This window comes from Thermobia domestica, chromosome 7, assembly GCF_964235325.1.
Source record: "Thermobia domestica chromosome 7, izTheDome1.hap1.1, whole genome shotgun sequence".
NCBI classification, from domain to species: domain Eukaryota; kingdom Metazoa; phylum Arthropoda; class Insecta; order Zygentoma; family Lepismatidae; genus Thermobia; species Thermobia domestica.
The window spans coordinates 199,319,422-199,340,093 of NC_137460.1; the positions used below are offsets into that span (position 1 = coordinate 199,319,422).

General features: G+C 36.6%; 1 protein-coding gene across 1 annotated transcript; it reads left to right on the top strand.

The window, feature by feature from the left end:
• Positions 1-2,049: 2,049 nt before the first annotated feature.
• Positions 2,050-16,341, top strand: LOC145690633 (uncharacterized). The gene is made up of 6 exons (XM_081765711.1): positions 2,050-2,577; positions 6,037-6,271; positions 7,637-7,861; positions 9,209-9,439; positions 11,036-11,275; positions 14,785-16,341. The coding sequence occupies exons 1-6, from the start codon at positions 2,470-2,472 to the stop codon at positions 15,012-15,014; spliced, it is 1,269 nt and encodes a 422-aa protein (XP_081621837.1). The 5' UTR covers positions 2,050-2,469; the 3' UTR covers positions 15,015-16,341.
• The last annotated feature ends 4,331 nt before the right edge of the window (positions 16,342-20,672 follow it).

Consider the following 20,672-nt stretch of genomic DNA (forward strand, 5'->3'; position numbering starts at 1 on the left):
TCGGTTCGGCTCTGTTTGTATGTGGTACTTTATTTCTCGGTAACTATTGGTCAGATTTAAATCAAATTTGGTTTCCAATTATCGCTTAAGGTATAAAGATCATTATATATTATGTCTGGGCTCGGTCGCCGACAGTCTCGACTCAACTTGTCTTGTACGTTGTATCTTCTTTTTCAGGAACTACTGGCCGAAATATTTTAAACAGGGACGCAAGTGGAATGCAGGACAAAAATGTCCTTCTCTCCTCTTGCCTTATGTTTTCTTACTTACCTGACAAAAGTTATATTATTTTGCTTGGTGAATTCTTTTCCTTCAAGCTTCAGAAAATCATGCTTTTGCAAAGCTCTGCTTTCTTTTAAGCCCCAAACAGAAACATGATGGCAAAAAGTTTCGGAATGTGTTGCTATTTTCACTGCTCGCTTCTCATTTTAGATAGTGTATATTTACAACAAAGGGGGGAAGTGCACCTTTGCAGTCCCTAAATCCGGCCCTGTATATATATATATATATATATATATATATATATATATATATATATATATATATATATATATATATATATATATATATATATATATATATATATATATATAGATAGATAGATAGATATAGATAGATACTGTGGCGGTTCCAGGATATGAACAAGGAAGGGGCTAAACCATAGCTTGCAGCTTTATCCAGTGTAAAGCAGAATTGAAGCCCATTTTAACCAGTGTATACCTGATCGTCAAGGGGGGACTAGCTCCTATAGCCTTCCCTCGGATCCGCGCCTGTATACAAGGGCGCCGATTTCTCTGTAAAATGGGGGGCCTCATTTAGATGGAGGAAGCATATATGAGGATTTTGAAACAAATTGCATTCAAATTATTCCAAATATTATATCTTCTTAAATGCAATAAGGGGGCCCACATTTGCTTTGGGGGGGTCCCGGGTCACCTTGGTCCCCCAGGATCGGCGCCCATGCCTATATATATATATATATGAAATGCTTGTGTGTGAACGCCCCCTTGATGAGTTTCTCGCTACGCAACTGCAAGAATACCTTTCATGTCCTCTATTGATCTTCAATTGAAACCGGAAGTCGTAGGAATGAACCACTTCCGGTTTTAATAGTCATATCCAAAGAACAGGAATTGTAACAGTGAGAAGCAGTTCTCTGCATTCTATTCAGCGTTCTAAAAATAGCTGCCATCTTCTGTCGTAGGCCTCTATTTAAACCGGAAGTGGTCGAAAATCAGAAACTTCCTGTTTTAACGTTGAGAGTAATAGAATAAATCTATAATAGATAACAAGAAGTTGTTTTCTGCAATCAGTTAAGCGTCCCAAAAATATACATTTCGTCTGTATTCTAATCCCTCTACTAAAATCGGAACTGGAAGAAATCTATTACCTTTTGGGGTTTCAATATTAATTGTGAAAATATTGCACTACAGAAACCTACTTTGTTTTATGAACTTTTTTTTTTTACTTTGTTGAGTAGCCCTAACCTGTATTTTCTTTTAAAACATGAAATAAGTCAAACTGGACATCATACGTAAACTAGTTTTACAAATGATTTACCAGTAGAGCACAGATTATTTACCACTCTGCTCATTCAGTACTGTCTAAGCTTGACTAAGTCAAACGGAGTAGCCCGTCTGAACAAAGGATTATGAATTAGGAAAACTAATATATAACAGTGGAGTATACTGGTTTGATGGGTTGGGCTACCACTAACCTTTATGACACCTGTACATTATTATTATTATTATTATTATTATTATTATTATTATTATTATTATTATTATTATTATTAATCAATTTGTAATAATAATAATAATAATAATAATAATAATAATAATAATAATAATAATAATAATAATAATAATAATAGTTCTTCTTCTTTGGAGTAACGAGCAGTTGCTAGTTGGGAGTAGTTCCTCTTTAGTAACGCCTATGCTCTTCCTGCTAGTCTAAAACCTAGAGCCCGCTCCTTTGATGGACGTGGTCCCGGGACGATTTTTGGTGGAAGAGGTTGAAGGCATTACGATGGTTCCCCAGTAGCACGCCGACGTGGGACCCATATTTGTGCGACATCGGCCAATGTCGGCGTCGTGGATCTAAACTGGCCCACAATAACCCACCAAGTTCCCATATGGGTCCCACATGGGAACTTGGTGGGCTTGCCGAGGTTGATTTACTGATATGGGTCCCACGTGGGAACTTGGTGGGCTTGCCGATGTTGATTTACCGATATAGGTCCCACGTGGGATATAAATAGGCTTGCCCACCAAAAAGAAAAAAGCATGGAAACATTTCCTTTTTACAATGAATAAATTTGAAACACATGAAATTAACATTTTGATGGTTCTGTGGCAATTATTTGAAAAAGTAATTTTTCGATTCGGCCTCGATCTATGTCGAATCGATGTCGATCGGAGTACGCAGATTGTTTGTCAACTGTTCACAGTTTTAAAACCATAACACCGTATGGCGCCACAAGCGGTGCGAAGCGAGGGAAAAGCAGGAAATATACTTATGACTGTTGTTTGTTTTGGTTTTACCATCAATTCGACGAAATCGTATTTATTATTGAAGGTGAGTATTAAAATTATTTTTCTTCCATTAATAGAATGCATATTTTATCTTTGATTTGCATGAACGATGTCGACTATAGATAAAGAGATCTACATAAACTGTTCCAAATAAATTTTGGCTAGTTTATAGTCCGCGCTCGATGCAAGAAATCTGGTACTGGTTTTGTTGTTACAGGTGCAAACATGTGTAGATATCACTATACTTAGTCGTGAATAATTTTGATTTATGGTCTTCAAGCATAGGAGGAGGCTCAGGCCGAGACGGCCAAATATTGGAACAAGTTTATTTACTACTTAAAAAAATGCGTTAAAAAGTACTTTAAATTGAGAGATTATGACAAATGGAGGTACTATCGAGTTATTCACTACCGAATTGGCACATTCTTGCATAGTTTCAGGTTAGGTTAAGATCAGCAAGATTTTACTTTTTATAAAACAGTGGTAGATGCACACGCATGACAACTGATTTGTGTTAAGTACAAGGGACACAGTGTTGATAAATATAACTTGTAACTCCATTTTAAGTAAGTTAATTTACTATTTTGCTCCTTGTACTTAATAAACTTTAGGTGAGCGCATACTTTCGCTGTTTTGCGCAACGTAGGATCTTGAACCCAGCTGTTGGTGTAGGGGAAGAGCATCCGCCTGTCACGCAGCGCTTGGGTAGTTCGAGCGTGGGTTGGAATCCCGCGCAGGCCTGACTGAGGCTTTCCTCCGCCCCACAATGCGAATGCCGGGATAGTACGTTCTCTTGAAAGGCCAGGGCCACTTCCTGTCCAAATCCTAGTTTTACCTGAAGGATCGATCCCTTCTTTTTGTCCTTCCCATGAGTAAATAAATAATCAAAATAAGGTCTTGCCGGTTAGGTCATATTAGGTTAATTTATGTCTGCCACTACGTTGGTTTGCCTGTAATCGCCATTTGAAAACTAGAATTGGCCATGAAAATACAGATTCACACGTAGGTTACTTAGCCTGTGATTGTCACTCAGAAACTAGATTTGCCTAAAAACTAGCTAGGTTGGTTAGATCTCTTCTGAAATAACTTACAGGATGAAGTGCCAACCATGAAACAAGTTAAGAAAACAGTACAGTGAAGTTCTGGGTAGTGACGTGTAAAACTTGGAAAAGTCATTGAATTTGATCTTGGCAAATAAGTGAGAAAACTGTTTGAATAGTGGACCATGGTAATTGAGTGTGAGTGGATTCAAGTTAACGTTTTGAACGAGTTGTTGAGCTTCCAAGGACGGGACCTACAGTTTTACGTGGGATACAAATTACCTTTATCCCCACAGGAATCTAACCCGGAATCATGGATTATAAGGTAGCAAGTGTTACCACTTATCTACGGGGATCAAGCCCAGAACCTCCTGAATGCTACCCACGCTCTACCATTGAGCTACGGTGCTTCAGTGGTTACCGCAAACCTTTTATACACCATGTACAGGTAGCAAACATATTCCAGATATTGTATGAGAGAAACAGTAGGCCCTATAAATACATTGTTAAGGTCGAAACACAGTTAATATAGTGTATAAGGGTTAGATACTAGAGATGCTATATTTTTTATGCGAATAAAAAGCGGGGCAAGTCTGGTCATAACAATTTTAGACGTTCGATGTCGTTGAATTAAAATTTACTTCATTGCCTAAGAAGGGAAGATAAGGAATAGAGTGGATATATCACATGGATAAAAAGGGAGCGTAATGACAAAAATGGTCCAAAATAAGGAAAATAGGAAATGTACTCACGAATAGACAATCAGATTATCTTAAATAATAAGCATCCTCGACGTTGTGATTGGAAAATGCACATAGATGAAACAGTAGAGAAGAAAAACAAACTGGTGACTTTTTTTTTTTCTTTTTTACTGTTTCATCTATTTGCATTTTCCGTCCACAGCGCTGCGGATGTTTAAGCGAAAGCTACGAAGATAATATGATTGTGTCTATTCCAGCGTTGGCTGGTTTAAACCAAAAAACCAAAAATGTTCGTAAAAGTGTAAGTGTTTGTAAAATCTTGATGAACACACATTTGTGGGTTATTACGTTTCACTCCCGTATATTATTCGTATTATATTCAGACCTAAATTCCCCATTCATTACTCAAAAAGATTATACTACAAAAGCAACTTTTTTAAAGTAAGTTTATGTATGTTTGTTTTGTGATTTTTTTTGTAGTTGTTGTTATTGTTATGTAATTGCAATCAAAGAAAAATTCTAAATATTGTTTCAATTCAATGTTTACTATTGGTAAAATACATCGAAATGCCGTACTTTGTGTGTGTGTGTGGGAGGGGGGTCATACAGACCTCACGAGAGGCATTTAGTGAAATGAGAAGTATCTTTGATATCTATTTATGTATAAATGAGTCTGAGCCAAAGTGGACTCAAATAATTCGTATCTTTAATCACTTTTCGTACTGATATGCAAATTAAGTCGTCGTATTTCTTTAATTTCGACCAATAAAAGTCGTTGTTAACTAACTTGAACTAAATTAGTTCTTCTGTACTCCGTACTACTTTGAAATTGTCCATATGTAATTCTGTATAATGGTTTCACTTGTGCAACTGTTTATCTTTTTGTTCTTCTGAAATGACTCTTGACAGTTATATTAAGAAGCATGTAAAGATCAGTACAACGTATTTTTATCAGGATTACTTCGTGAGTGCGTCGGCAGACGTATTGCATTTGTGGCCAATTAGTCCTGGTACCGAGTTCAAATGGAGGACAATTTCTCTTGGATGTAACTCGAGAAGCGGTTTTTATTCCGCTTTAAGCTTATGTGACCCCTTCCAGTATAACCCGGTTGTTGCATAATAACATCAAGGCGAAACAAACTTATTTCTGTCCATACATGATATGAATATATAGAGCAAATTATTTAAACCAAAAAAACCTGGTTTAAACCAAAAAACCTGGTTTAAATTTAAAAAACCTGGTTTAAATAAAAAAAACTGGTTTAAACAAAAAAAAAACAGTTTTTTCCAATAAAAACCATGGTTTTTGCCAACCCTGATCTATTCGTGAGTTCACTTCCAGGACATACCGCAAATTAGCTTTGAATAAACCGTATAGCGGAGGACCATATGTTTAGCGGTTGTGGGTGAAGAATATAGAGCAGTGAGTAATAGTGGGTTCATGATTGGTATCTCTGTTGATAAGGACAGTTTTGTTCAAGTCACTACAGGGAAAATAGGCAAAGTTACTAATATTATTGAGACAAATAGTTCGAATGATCACCCATCCATTTGGTTGATATATTTGGATGTTACGATAGAAGGTGACTATTATTCCTTCCCATGCAGTTCGCAGTTGGTATTTGTTTATGTGTGGCAAACTGTCGAATAAGATATCCCGTGCTTCCCTTACCTCTGTGACATCAAAATGTATTTTGTGTTTGGAAGAGAAATACGCTGCAGTGTTTTCTTATTCAGTTTTTTTTTTTTTTTTTTTTTAAGAGCATATCTGTAGACAGAATCAACATGACCTCAGGAAGAAAAAAGTTTTGCGTAGCAGCTTTCACTGACGAGGACGGAGCATTAGAAGTTATACCTAGTAAATGGCTTAAAAACGAAAATGAATGCCTTTGGCCTAAGACATCATCCGTTAGGCGTATTCAAAATTTTATCAGGGACTGTAAGGAGCCATCTGCTGATTGGACAGTTGTGAACATAAAAATCTATGGACAATCCAGTGAGTACTATTTGTATTTTCTTTTTATCTGTCTCGTTGTGTTTTTGAGTATTTATACCTCAATTTTGAGTCAAAATGTAATATTATTTCACTATTTTCTGCATTGAATAGCAAGATCTATCATACGGAGCAGCCGTGATTCAGTTGGTAGCGCGTTATCTTAGTATTTGGTAGGTCGCAGATTTCAGCCCGGTGGCTGGCCATCCTGACTAGACACCATGTCCGCATTCTGGAAAATCAGGAAAACAAGAAATAAACATAAATGCCAGGGAAATTGCAAGAGGTTGTTTCGGATTACGTTTGTTCCTGTTTTATTCGTTTATAACGGTTACTAACGGTGGACTCACCTGTTCGACGCTCCAGCGTTACAGGTCGAAATTTGTGAGAATATTTTCGTCAAAACAAGGAAAAGTTTAAAGGTTTAATTCCATTGTAATTTGTATACTTGTGACTACAGTTCGAGAAGCTTAGTTGGTAAAAAAACTCATAAAGTAAGCTTGTTCAAATTCGTAGCTTCCTGTCACCAGTTGTTTCGTGACAAATATGCTTAAAAAATGTCTTCTATTTTAATACATTGCTGGAATACAGTCTTATTGAAGAAAAAAGAAAAATTGTTGTCCTCTACATTACAAGTTGGTATGAGTTGATATATATTTGTATGACCTAAAATGAACTTTTTATGTTAGGACCTCATATACTAAATTAGCTTTTAGAATCCATGACGTTTCTTAAAGGATTTGATAGGATAGTGCTTTTGAAATAACGTTAAATGAAGTAAATAGTATATGGAAGAAAATAAAGAAGTCAGGGAAAAGTAGCAACTCCAGTCAGAGAAATAAGAAGGATTTTTTCTTTGTGTGTGTGTGTGTGTGTTTGTGTTTGTGTTGGTGTTAACTATGCTAGAGTTTTTTTCCGGGATCTTATACTCAGTCAAATCAGGCAAATGCTGAATATAGTACCTTAAAGACAAGGCCTGGATAACTCTCTCCAAATCCAGCCTTGCACTATCTTATCGTGAGCAGGAAATGTGAAAGGTACGTTAAATAAAGTTAAAAAATAAATAAATAAAATAAAAATGCTAGTATTCTTAGGCCTTCTATTCTTAGTTCTGTTACAGGCTTTCTTACTCTCGAATTTCAGTCGTGAATAACTTTACATAAGCAAGAGTATTTAGTTCGTAAACAGATTTGTTTTATTTGGGATATTCTAATATTTAATGTTTTACAGTTAGCAAAGAAATCACAACTGAGGGTATCCATAACCATGTTGCTTTCTTATCGTGTATGGTTTTCATGCCAAGAATAATTTCGCAGCTACTTTCCCTTATCAGTAACTGTAGAATATATGTATTTTTTAACATTTCAGATTCATTTCAAAAAGCTGCAGCAAAGGCTGACAAAGCTTTACTGACTTCAAACGTTAGTAGTGATTCTTCTGACGAAGAAATTTATTCAAGAAGATGTCGCAGAAAGCCACAAAGATATTTGTCTGAAGAGGACAGTGATGACTCATATCCAGGAACTAAGAGAAGACCATATGAAACTTTTAACGAATGTAGTGTTCCAAGTCCCCCAGCACCTATTCGGAAAGGTAATTATGCTAAATATATTTTATATTCATAATTTCGTTCAAGAACACTGCTTGTCTCCTCATATATATCTCTCTTGATAGTAATTTCAACGCAAATTAAAAGTTTAGCTCGTAGCTGATTTGTTTCATAGGACTATGTATTGAATCGCGTTTAAAATATATATATTTTTTTAAATGTGTGAAAGTTAAAATTATCAAGATTTCGTGGGCGATTCTTTATTGCCAGGGAGTTCACCTTCTTTCGCAGTGTTTGTTTCAGAAAAAAATGTTCCGGGGGTTACTCTTAGTATTCGGAGGGACTGAAACCATATATTTCCCTCTGCTGGTTCTATTCCAGTACGTTTTAACCATTTCGTCCGGGGGGGGGGGGGCAAAAAAACAGGCCTGAAAGAAACAGTGTTCTTTCGTATTCTATGCCAGTGCAGACGTTACTTAAATGTGAAACTATATACTATTTTGGAGAAAGTTTATTGCTACTTCGTCTGAAAAACATTCAAAAGTAAGGCTGGCTGAAATAGTAGACAGATAGAAGTAACCTACAATGTTTTATGAACCTGTTGGAAACAATTTATTCGTTAGATGTGCAGAGTAGTTGTTGTAATGTGTACAACAAGCTTGGAGTGAGAAGCCCTAACAACTAAAAATAAGATGTCTAGTTTGTTTATTTTTATAAACAAGTTTTTCAATTTGGAGTCCAAAATTGGCTACTTGCTATGTTCAAGCAAGTCTTACGTAACAAATCATTCAGACTCAGATCCAGTCTCAAGTAATTTATTTCTATGAAAGGCTTGCTAGTTGTTTTTCTTCTTTTTTTTAACGAGGTTGTTAATACTTTCGCCTTTTATCGGATAAATGCTATCTTCTCATGATTGTTAACTACAGAAAAACCGGGCTCGTAATGCAAACTGTGTCGTTAAATTGGCTCTATTATGAGTATACATCAATAAATAAATAAATGAAAAAATAACGTACACATTAAATATTCATTTAATTATGATATGGAGTCTATTTAGGACAGGATCAAACAAGCAGATAAACAGCGTTAGTATCTTTTAACGTTGTGAGTTAATGTAATCAGTGTATGATTTCTGCGATTTCCGGAGAGGGGGATAAATTCATCAATAGCTCAAAAAGGTGGGGTTTATTTCCACCATATCCAAGGTTGAGAGGTATTTCGAGAAACAGAGAGGAGAAAGTTCCAGCCATCCCCCTACAGATAGAATACTGGATGTAATCATTGTAACATTTTAAACATGCTTTTAAAACCATAAGTTGTCACCTGCTTATTGTGTACCTAACAGTCTAGTAAAAACTGGATGTTTGTATAATTTCATCACTTGCTTTCAGAGTCGCTTGGAGTATCTATAGGAGGAATTGCGGAGGTAAACGTATCATCTATGGTGCACAATTCAAACGGAGGTTGCTCGTCTGCATCACATCGTAAAAGTCCAAATGGACCTTTACCATCCCACTCCCAAATCCAAACTCCATGCAGAATGTCAGCGTTGTCAGTTGCCACTACTTCATGTGCAGATACAGACAGTACCTTCACATCAGCTCGTTTAGGAATTGGCAGTAGTAAGTATCCAAAGATTAAACTGTATTGCTAAGCTTACTTACGTGTGTCGTCATTATTAAATAACCAAACAAAATGAAGACTATATTGCTTCTTTAGAGACATTTTGAACCCTGCTAGCTCGAGAGTGTGGCAGCACGTAGTCAATGCATCGATATTCTCCGACCACTTAGTGTGGCCGCCTTGACCTAGTAGTCTCCGAGATTATCACCAATTTTTGTTAATGAAAAACGAAATTATGATAAAACTTATGCTTGGAAATTGAAATTGTTATGTTCCAAGCCGTGCGATGGAAGGGGAAGGGGGGTCCGAACCCTTCTCTTCCTCAAAAATAGATTTTTGTGTAACTAATATAAATTTCGTACTAATTACATTTTAAAACATATATATCATACTAAGATTTACTTTTTACAGTGAAACCTTTAGTGTTTAAGATCTCCGAAAGTATTTCTAGATCCGGCGTTCCTTTCGTAATGGAAGTACTTCTTGGCTTTAAAATTCAGAACATATAATCTGTAATTCTAGTTTTATCACATTTTGTTTTGCAGCGCATCCTGTTGGAATGGTTGCTTTGGAACTATTCTGTTCCATATTAGAGGAGGCTTGTGGGCAAGCGTATGTTAGGAGCGATTAAACTCCCAACCTTTTGAATGCTAAACCGACGGGTTGACGATATAAAGTTTGTACCATGAAACAGAAAAATTTATATTTTTGTACAAAACAGCGTCTTGTTAGTCTTTTTTTTTTTTCTTACTGCCTGTGCGCAGGTAGCAGACAAAATTGGCAGGTAGCAGACAAGTCGACACACCGATATGCCCTCTCGTGGCGCTTCTGGTTTCTTCGCTTGCTTACCAACACACACTTAAGTTTTTATTGTTGCTCTGGCTGAGATTCAAACGAACCCAAATTAGGCAAATTCCGTTCAGGTGTCATAATTGTCACACCACAGAGACGCGATCAACGTTCTTTGAATGTTAAGCATTCCTCGCACCCCATTTGAAACCGTTACTCTGCTAGTATCGATATTTAGACATTGTTCCATATACGGAGGTTCTGCAGAGAAACATTGGAGCATATCATTCTTATACTACATTAATTTGAAAGTTGAAATATCAAATGTAACTGCATTCTCTCGCAACAGGAGTTTTTGCAGTAACCTTTCTCAGCAGAAGACGGTAGAATGCCTAGATATTGACACGAGCAGGCTATTTTATTCCATTAGGACACTTGAAATGCTCTACAGACATATAAAATTGACCCGAATGTGGTGTAATGATTAGGAAAGCCCTCAAACAGCAATTAGTAATTTTCTTGCAATAGACTTAAAAAAAAATAAAAAATAAAAATAAAACTGCTTATGCATTAATTATGAAGCTTTATCAATATGTGATTTAAAATTCATCCCGTATGTTGCTGTGGGTATCGACTTCAGGGTCAATATGAGATATGTGCCGGTCAGAACCTAGATGACTTTTGTTAATGGTAGTTGCGGTACACACGATCTTAAGGTAGAATAAAAAATATTTCAAACAATGTGTACCATTGCCTCCTTGGTCTTGTATTAATTTAGTATTTTTTTCTTTCTTTTGATATTTCAGCCGTTGAAAAAATATTCCAGTTACTGCAGAGAATCCAGCTAGATATGAAACATCTCAAATGTAAAGTTGATAAAATGGAAGCCAAAATATATGAGCTGCACCAAGTTCCCTGTAGTGGTAAAGAAGCTTTGCAATCTATAGAAAATGCAAACCTGCTAGCTGACAAGCTCCCTTTACGCAGTTTGTCTGTGGTTCATAATTTAGAAGAAGATTTAAGACAGAGAGATGGCTTCAAAATTGGTGAGTGGTATTCTTAAGTTCGTATTGACACGAAGTATTTGTAAATATCCTTCAGGTATTGTTTAAAAAGAAAACTTTTATTCTTTAAAAATAGATCTCGTGTGACCAGATGCTTTTTCGGATGTACAGGTTGTTAAATTAATGCGTACCAAACAATGTAGGGGTGGGTACCTGACATGGAAACAAGAAAATGCTTTGTGACATGTGCATACCGATCAATAGGTTGGGAGATGCAGGCCGTCGAAAGCGTGGGAAAATAAATTTCAGAAGCCTAAAATTCAAACACTGTCCAACCAACGTAGAGAGTGCAGCTTCATATCTCATAAAGGAAGTCGTTGGTGTTCTATTGCAAAAATGCATGTTTCAAAATTCAGCAATGCATACAAAATTAATTTTACAAGGTGATGGTAAGCCAACAATGACTTACACTTCGGCTTTTCGGTGCCTTTGAAGAGTCCTTTCGCACGCAATGCACATTCTTTTAACATACATTTTTATATAGAACAGGTATGACTTCTTTTATGAGATATGTCATGAGCCTATAATATATTGCTGCGTACATGTACACTCATGTCCAAAATAATTGTCGCATATCTATAACTGTCTTCTTGTAAGAATATAATTTGATAATGATTTTGCAGGGTACTTTTAATACTATGTGTATAATCGGAAAACGTATATTTGAGGTAAATTTCACAGGAAACAAATTACAAATACGAAAATTAGAATGAGTAAAACAAAATGTTGCTAAATGGACAAGAAAGTTTTATTTTCGTTTTATTGTTCTTATTTAATGCTCTTTTGACATGAAGTTTGCCACATACATGTCTTTGCCGATTATACACATACTAGCATTATAAGAAATACCGGGCGAATGCGTTATCAAATTATATTCCTACAACAACATTTATAGACATGCGACAATAATTTTGGACATGAGTGTACATCAGCCAAACTGGATTGGAGATGACGTATTTTTTATTTTTATGTATTTTATTTATTTTTTAATCTAAAGCTGATTGTGACGTATTCTTAATAATGCAGTTTCAAATAAAATAAAATCGAATCAACTATTTCTCTAGCGTTAGCAGTTTGGACTGTGAATTCTTAGGACTTATAATTTAGGTGTCCATATTGGATCTTAAATACTACTACTACTACTACCAATAATAATGCAATCCAATACTAGTTCGAAAATCTTGCTTTCACTGTATAGCACCTTCGTGTTTCAACAACAAAATCATAAGGTAGGATGGTTTACGGTTTCCTCGTGTCGTAGACATGTCTACAGTTATGCCTTGTTTGGCAATACCGGTACCATCTTCTACAACCTTTCCAACCATCCGCGGGTTCTCATAAAAATTAAGTGTTTAAGGGCAACTTCCACAGGTGCATGGATTCTCCAAGCCTTCGCTTTGCAAATAATTGAGAAGTCCCTTCACTTTTCGGGAATTCGGGAAGTCCTGGATACTTTCTTTGAAGTTCTCTAGCACCCATCTCCACCTTGGTAAGCGGAATCAGTGACTATGATGATGTCACGGTTTTGCAGGAAGCGAACTTGTAAGACAAACGGGCAATACGATCTCAGCAATTCTCGATCTCAGCATGTCGACGTACGACATGGTTATACAATGATTTAAATCAGCCTGTTCCTGTGCATTTGATTACGATTAGGGATCGAACGACACTGACAGAAGAATTATTTTTAAAAAAATCTACAGTATAAACTTAACGTACTACTCGTATAAGCAACATAACGTAGGCAAAATGTCTTTCTGTTTAATAATGATCTAATACAGTGTTTTTTTTTTTTCCTATGGTATTATGTTCGGACAAAATACTCTTTCTCTTCGAAATTAACAACTTGCAGCAAGGCAAACAGACAAAGATTAAATAAACTTTTGCTGAAAATGGATACTAAACTAAATGCATGTCGAAAACAAATAAATGGAGACATTTGCGTTCAATTATCACATCCAACAATGCGCGGTACATTAACGATCCTGCCTATTATTGCTTGAAATTCAAGAAAATAACAAAGTTTTATTTCAGGCTGTCCGTTAGTTGGAAGTTCTACATAGACGCTGGGGAATAGTTTTCAGTATCCGCGTCCGTTATTGAGAATGTCAGCTATTCAGAAGTAATTTTCACATTGCACCCAATGTATTTCTGCCAGGAAATTGAAAACTGTCCGTTATTTTGAGATGTCCGTTAGAAGTTTTACTGTAAATATAATTTCTATGCGTCGTACAAAAGTCTAATGAAGTCGAAACAACACATTTATCCTTCGATTTTTGTCGTGCGACGAATATGGAACGGTTTAAACAGGTAGTAAAGTGACCTCACTTCAAGATATGTGCACTAGATTCACGCCACGATGTAGTTCGGGGCCCCTAATAATTTTAGGTCCTAGCATTCTGCCGTTTACGGATGAGACTGAGGAAAAGCCCCATTCGCGATGGTGTCGCTGATTCGCCTGTGTAGGATCTGAGTTCCTAAAGAATTTTGTTATATATATATACTAGAGTCTAATTTCATCTTTCGGATGTATGGCGTTTTTTAGTATATATTTTTAGGAATCTTGGAGGGGGATTACTACCAGTGAAATCCTTTGTTTAGGTGCCATTCTCGCATTATCCTAGTAAAAGTAAAGCTTGCGGTAATATCTCCCAAACAATACCAGAGTTACGAGGACAAGTTCCTCTTCGGATCGAATCGAATTCCTTAACAATATGTAGTAAGGGAACTGGAAGTGTTATTGTTCGTTGTGATCATTTTACTACAGGAATATGAAAAAAATTTTGAATCACCATCAGAGTAAAAGGTCATTCTAGAGGACAAAACATAATTCAATAATACGTTAGATACTCTCCTTTCATATGGATCCGTATCTGCTATGCTATACGCGTTCCTTGTCATATTCATTCATCAGTTTCTATTACTGCAGTTCGTGTTTGGAGATTTTTTTTCTGTCATATATCGAGGGTTCAGAGACCAATATGTGTTAATCTAGAAAAATGAAACTAAGAAAATTAGAGTTTTTTGGCATTTGTAGACATTTTAGGGCATTGGTAACGCTGTTATTCGCAGGTAAATAAAATCATTGCTTTCCTTGTTTTTGCCTCTGAAAGAAGTTGTAATTTTCTGTTAATCGCACCGTGCAAGTAAATTTTTAATTTTTGACTTGAAACGAGTGGATATTCTGAGCCATCCACATATCGTTTTCCACTCCCTACTTCCTCTGTTTGACACCGAACGACAATGTCCTGTTAGATTAGCCTTTCGGGCACGTAATAATGCGCTCATGCGTACAATGGATGTTTTTTGTGCAATGTATAAAAGGTTTCTTTGTATTTTAGGAGAAAGTTATATTTTCGTTCGAATTTTATTTATGTAACTTCAAAATTAATCTGTTATTTCTCAATGATGACATTTGCTATTTAAATGTGTAGTCCCTTCTGGTGATACAGTATTATTGCATTGAGTTTTTACAATTTTTTCTTCTTCAGGAGCAGTACAACTCCGATTTCCTGATATACAAACTAGCGACATTGTCCGACGGATTGGGAAAGTCTTAAGTGGTTCGCGAGATTGGGATGGCTACAGATGTAATCGGAGAAGAGAACAGGCTCAAGACTTAGGGGAAGATGCACAGTCGTTCCGCGGGGAACCCGCAAGAGTCCAAGGACCACTTGAATTCACCTTGCAGAGTCACCCCGAAGGGAAAGCCGTGGGGTGATCGGTCCCGCGGCTAGTTGTGATCAACCCTCAGCAGCGTGTCTGATATAAACAAACTTATATGAACGAAATGTCTTATTGTAAATAAAATAGTAGACAATAATATGTTAAAGTACAAGAGAATTATAAACTTCATGAAAGTAACCGTTATTAATAGTTTTTTTTTTTTTTAATTTATCACAGTAACTTTCAGTTCGCTAATTTGCAGAAATATTTCCTAGTGATACATTTTTATAAGTTTTATGTTGTATTTTACTGCAAAGAACCTATCCAAATTAAAACTTTATAGTGGCATCCATATTTTACTGAATATAATGAGCTTTCCGAACTTCCGTGCTGTCTGTGTAAGTGTAAGGGATGAGTCCACACTACAGACCAGTGTGCGAATTAACGGATATTTTACAGTGGGATTTAAAAAAAAAAACTTTTGAGAAGTTAAAATTTATGGGAAACTAATAATTTACAGAAGAAAAGAACTTCCTAAATTTTCTCTAAATTATTTCAGGTTAAGTAGAAAGATAAATATTATCTGCATAGTTTCTTTGATTATATATTAGTTTCCCTAGTCGGGATGTGTAGCGGAAAAATTCGATGTTTGAAATAAATTTATTTACAGTGGCTTTCGTTGACGTAGAGTGTATATGATTTTTACGTGTTTAATTTTATTATACATATGATATATTGACATAAGGGTCAGGAAAATGGCCACTTATCAGTGAACCCTTTTTTGAATAAACTAAATAGTTTCCACACGTTGCGGAACAAGAGCTGGTTCCTTCTTCAGTGGAAGGAAACAATGATGTATATGAAGACTACGCGTTAAGAACAGTGAAGGTCACATTTTGAATATGCTCAAAAAATATTTTCTCCACACCAAAAGATGCAAAATAGTTGGTGAAAATAGGGCGTAGTCCACTCGCGAATGTACACATGAGCGAATTACGACGTGTTTTCACCATCTTAATTATACATTTTGGTGCTGAGAAAGAATTTTCTGAGCATTTTAAAACGTGCCCTTCATAGTCCTTCCTGCGAACTCTTCATATGGAATGAAATAAAATGGTGAAGACAGTGTCAACGTTTGGTAACTATTAAGTTGATGCAAGAGAAGATTCACTCATTTTTTATGTTGTTTCTATATTAATGATAATAAGTTACGTGTTTAAAAGTATTTATTTCCATTCGTTATGTTGGAAATAGCAAAACAATTGTACAATATATACCTCTATGCAATGAGTGAAGTTCACGAAAAAAAAAAAGTTAGGGAATATGTTTTGTGTAAATTTTATTTTAATTATTTAAAAAAAATAAAAATGTGAATACTTCAATCTGAAAATGTTTTTATTATATACTGTTTTGTTTAGTCTAAATACTGCATCTCTGAAACACGCTAAATGTCCGACCGCCCTCTTGGATCCGCCATAGATAGAAGTGCGGCAAAACTACTTGCACCAGTGACATTTTGAAAAAATGTCTGATGTATCCGATGTCATTTTCTTCTATTTTCATTAGAAAAACATAACTTGAATCCAAAATGGTAGACAAGCATGTAGCGTGCGCCAGAGATGCAGTACATGGCCCTATTCAAATCTGATATGTTGACATATCCATCTGGTGTTAAATCTGTAAAAATTATATGGTCACATCTGGTTTACCGATGTGGGTGGGATCTCCCACCCAGATCTTCCCCATACCCACATTGTCATTTTAGCTTCCATGGTTAACCGATGTAGCTCTATATGGGTCCAACCCAGATCTACAACATGCAATACAAAAGAACATATCCGCACTCAGGTTTGAATAAAACTTTCATATTTAATCATTTAGTGTGAAAAGAAATAGGCTGAGCTCGTACGTTTCGCAATTGTGTATAGAAGCTGGAAGATCAGAAATGTCGCCTATTCTATGTTCCTTGTGAAAAGTACTGGGCGATTCAAATACATTTGAATAGCTCCGTTCTTTTTACAAGGAACATATAGAGCTACATCGATTAAGCATGGGAGCTAGAACGACGATGTGGGTATGGAGAAGATCTGGGTGGTTCAGCATAGATTCCACATCGGTCAACCAGGGAGCTAGAACGACGATGTGGGTATAAAGAAGGTCTAGATGGGCCGACATGGATCCCACATAGATCCACATCGATCAACTATGGGAGCTAGAACGAAGATATGGGTTCAGGGAAGATCTGGGTGGTTCAACATAGATCCCACATAGGTCAACTAGGGAGCTCGAACGACGATGTGGGTATGGGGCAGATCTAGATGGGCCGACATTGATCCCACATAGGCCGGTATTGTTCAACCAGGGACCAAGATCGATTATGTTGATATAAGGCAGATCTAGATGGGGCTACATGGATTAATGTGGGGCCAACATTGATCTGGAAGAATCCACATGGGACCCACATAGATCAACATCGACGCCGATGTCGATCGACATAGATTTGCCGATATTGGCCAATGTCGAAAAAATGTTTGCCATTCTGCATCGATCGTCATCGACAGCGACATCGATCCCACCAAAAATTCCCATGTTGATCGACATCGGCCCATCAACTGTGCTACTGGGGTTTAGATCCTACCTTAGACTGTTGCTCTGCATCTCCTGTAGCCTCGGTGCTACACCGGAAGGATGTCAATGTAGCTCTGGGAACACTGCTTTCGAACAAACAAGCAAATAATAATAATAATAATAATAATAATAATAATAATAATAATAATAATAAAGAAGAAGAAGAAGAAGAAAAAGAAATGAAATCTTTCAGTATTACCTCCCACGGTTATACTGGCTAGGCTAAAAGAGACGGTGATGATGGTGAGAAATGAATGAAATGGTGGAATGAAGAAAGTGGGAGGAAACGGAAGAACCCCGAGAAAACCCACGTACACGGTGTTTGTCCACCACAAAGTTCACTTAGCGTGAGCGGAAATCGAACCAGGGACCCCATGCACCAGAAGTGAACGCTCTGCAACTGAACAACGGCGGCCTCTTATAAGAGAAAGAGTACAGATGAAGTGTAAAATCATATTTTTGTGCTATATCAATCATTTCCATGTTGAACAAATATAGTTTTATTGAGAAAGTGTATAAATATATATAGAGTTAGGATGTTTTGAGGGGGCTCCAGACCCGTTGGATCCCGTTGGTGTGTCACTGTGTACGAGTTATAAAGAACGCTGAAATAGGCGATTAGCAACAAAGGAGCCCAGTCTACAAGAGCTAAGATGTCCGACACAGTTTCCAAATACTCCCAAAATGCGTTGTCATTCTTGTATAACTTCATGTTACCTTCGCCCACGCCCAAAAGTGAATGCTGTATCACTGAGCCACGCGGTCCTTTGTCGTTGAACAGGATCGTGTGAAAATACATAATGGAGAACGCATAAATGCGATTGGTATTTTGTTCAAGAGTTCAAGTTAAAATATTCTTCACATCTAGCCGCGAAATACAAAGTGCATTTGCTCCAGAAGTGGTGAATGAACACACTATATGGTATTTGTTTGTAAAGTTTCGTGCCAGTGAAAACATTGAAAACTAAACCCCGCGTCCACCGACCAACAACATGTTCTAATGAGCTCCTTAGGATGACTGTGAAAGCAGATCTTCGGAAAAGTATTCCTAAAATTGTAAACGAATTTGATACAGATCATGACACTATTGTTTGAGGTTCCACACAATCAGCAAGTAGAAAAAGTTGGATTAATGGCTACATAAGTCACATCGGCTAATATCGCCGTTAAAACGTATGCCATTCTTTGAGTGTATGGAATAACCGAGAAGTTTTCCTGCATTAGATTATGAAAAATAGATCTGCAATTGTAAACAATCAGGACTTTAGACAACAATCGAAAACAGTCAGGACAGTAGTCGGATTGTGATCACTTCAGGAACATATTTTCCAATACCACCACCGACCTGCAGAAGGTGCTGATATGATAATGGTTTATGGTGGAGGTGATATATCATGTCTTTCTGTGTCGAGGAGAAATTATCACTGCGGATCGTTCAACGGCAAGAAAGTGAAAGAAACGGGAGAATTCACGCACGCAAGGCTTGTTCACCACAAAAGCCCACTTGGCGCGAGCTTGGATTGAACTGAAGATCACACAAACCAGGGGCGAATGCTCCATCACTGAGTCACCACAACCCCCTGTCGTTGAACAGAATCGTGAAGGTGCATCACGGAAGGCGCTTCGGCTTATAAATATCGAGGATCTTATACCTTTTACCATTGGTTTCTCAGTCCTCCTAAGATAATGTAAATTTTACTTCATGAACATCTAATGAAGTATGGTAGTCAACAACTAAAAATGCTCCAAATGTACACAGAAAAGCAATAGAAGTTGGATGATTGTTTCAATTTTACGCTTAATTTTAGATCAAGAGTAACGAACATTTTTTGGTAACATTGAAGGTTGTCGGCTCCAATTTGATCTTTGCGAACAGATGTGCTGCTCACAGGCAGGGATTTCCCTCCCTCCTCTCAAGACCTTTTCTAATTCATTCTCGTTCTGCCTTCAGCACTTTGTAGAAAATATTTTCAATGATCTTATCTGGAACCACTATGCCATTTCTAAAAGAATTGAAAATAATTTAAAATACTGCTGCTAGACCAACATTATAAAAAAAAAAGTGTAAAATAAATGTAATTCGTGCTCTACTTCCACTAAACACCAATTGGTGCTTCTAGAAGTAATACAAATCTTTATTGAGATTTTAAATTCTGCGGACCCAAATATTAGTTCTTGCCCTTCCAGGGAAACTTCCCAGTTACGGCACTGTCATCTTCATAGCTATATACTGTTGGTAGCCATACACTCAGCAATTATATACAGCCTGTGGAAGAAAATACACAAGTATGCAATGTACTTCATTATAGCAAAGGAGACAAACTTTCTAATAAACACGAGTCGTAAAACACCTTTCTTCAAAGCAAAGATGGCACCTATACTGAGACGAACAATACTGTCTCGAGATGCGACTGAGATTCGATGTGTCGAGACGAGAGAGATGAATTTATAATTCGAGACGATATCAACCCAGTCCAGGCCAAGAATACTATTGCAAGGAGTGTGTGTTCTGTATAAATCGATGTGTTTAGCAACCTTAGAAAATAATATAGAATTTCATTTTTCTAGAAACAACGGGCATAAAGTAAAATCTCGGAGATACCCTAGTATAATAATAGTGGCTATAAATTGGCTCCATATCTGTTAAGATTCTACTATACTCTAGATAGAGTAACAGAAATTTTACTTTTTACATTTTTGCTTCATTCGGTGTAAAATACATAAAACTGAAATCTAGATAATATAAAATTGTTACATGGTTTTCCCGGGAGAATTCTGAACTTCAGGGGTATTTTTCATCAGCCTAACCTCTGGATTCATTCCTGTTTAGCTGTTGTACAAAGCTGCAAGTTAATGGTACATATTGATATGACGTATTCGACAATCTCTGCTTAATAATTCCAAGGGGATATTGCCACTTACGGAGTTAGCTACAAAATGTTTAGATGTGTTGTTCCTTTCGCGGGTTTGCGCAGGAAAGGAAAAAGCGTTCATATTTTATCGTTAGTATGTGCACTCATGTCATGTCCAAAATTATTGTCGCATGTCTATAAATATGTTGTTTTAGGAATATAATTTGATAACA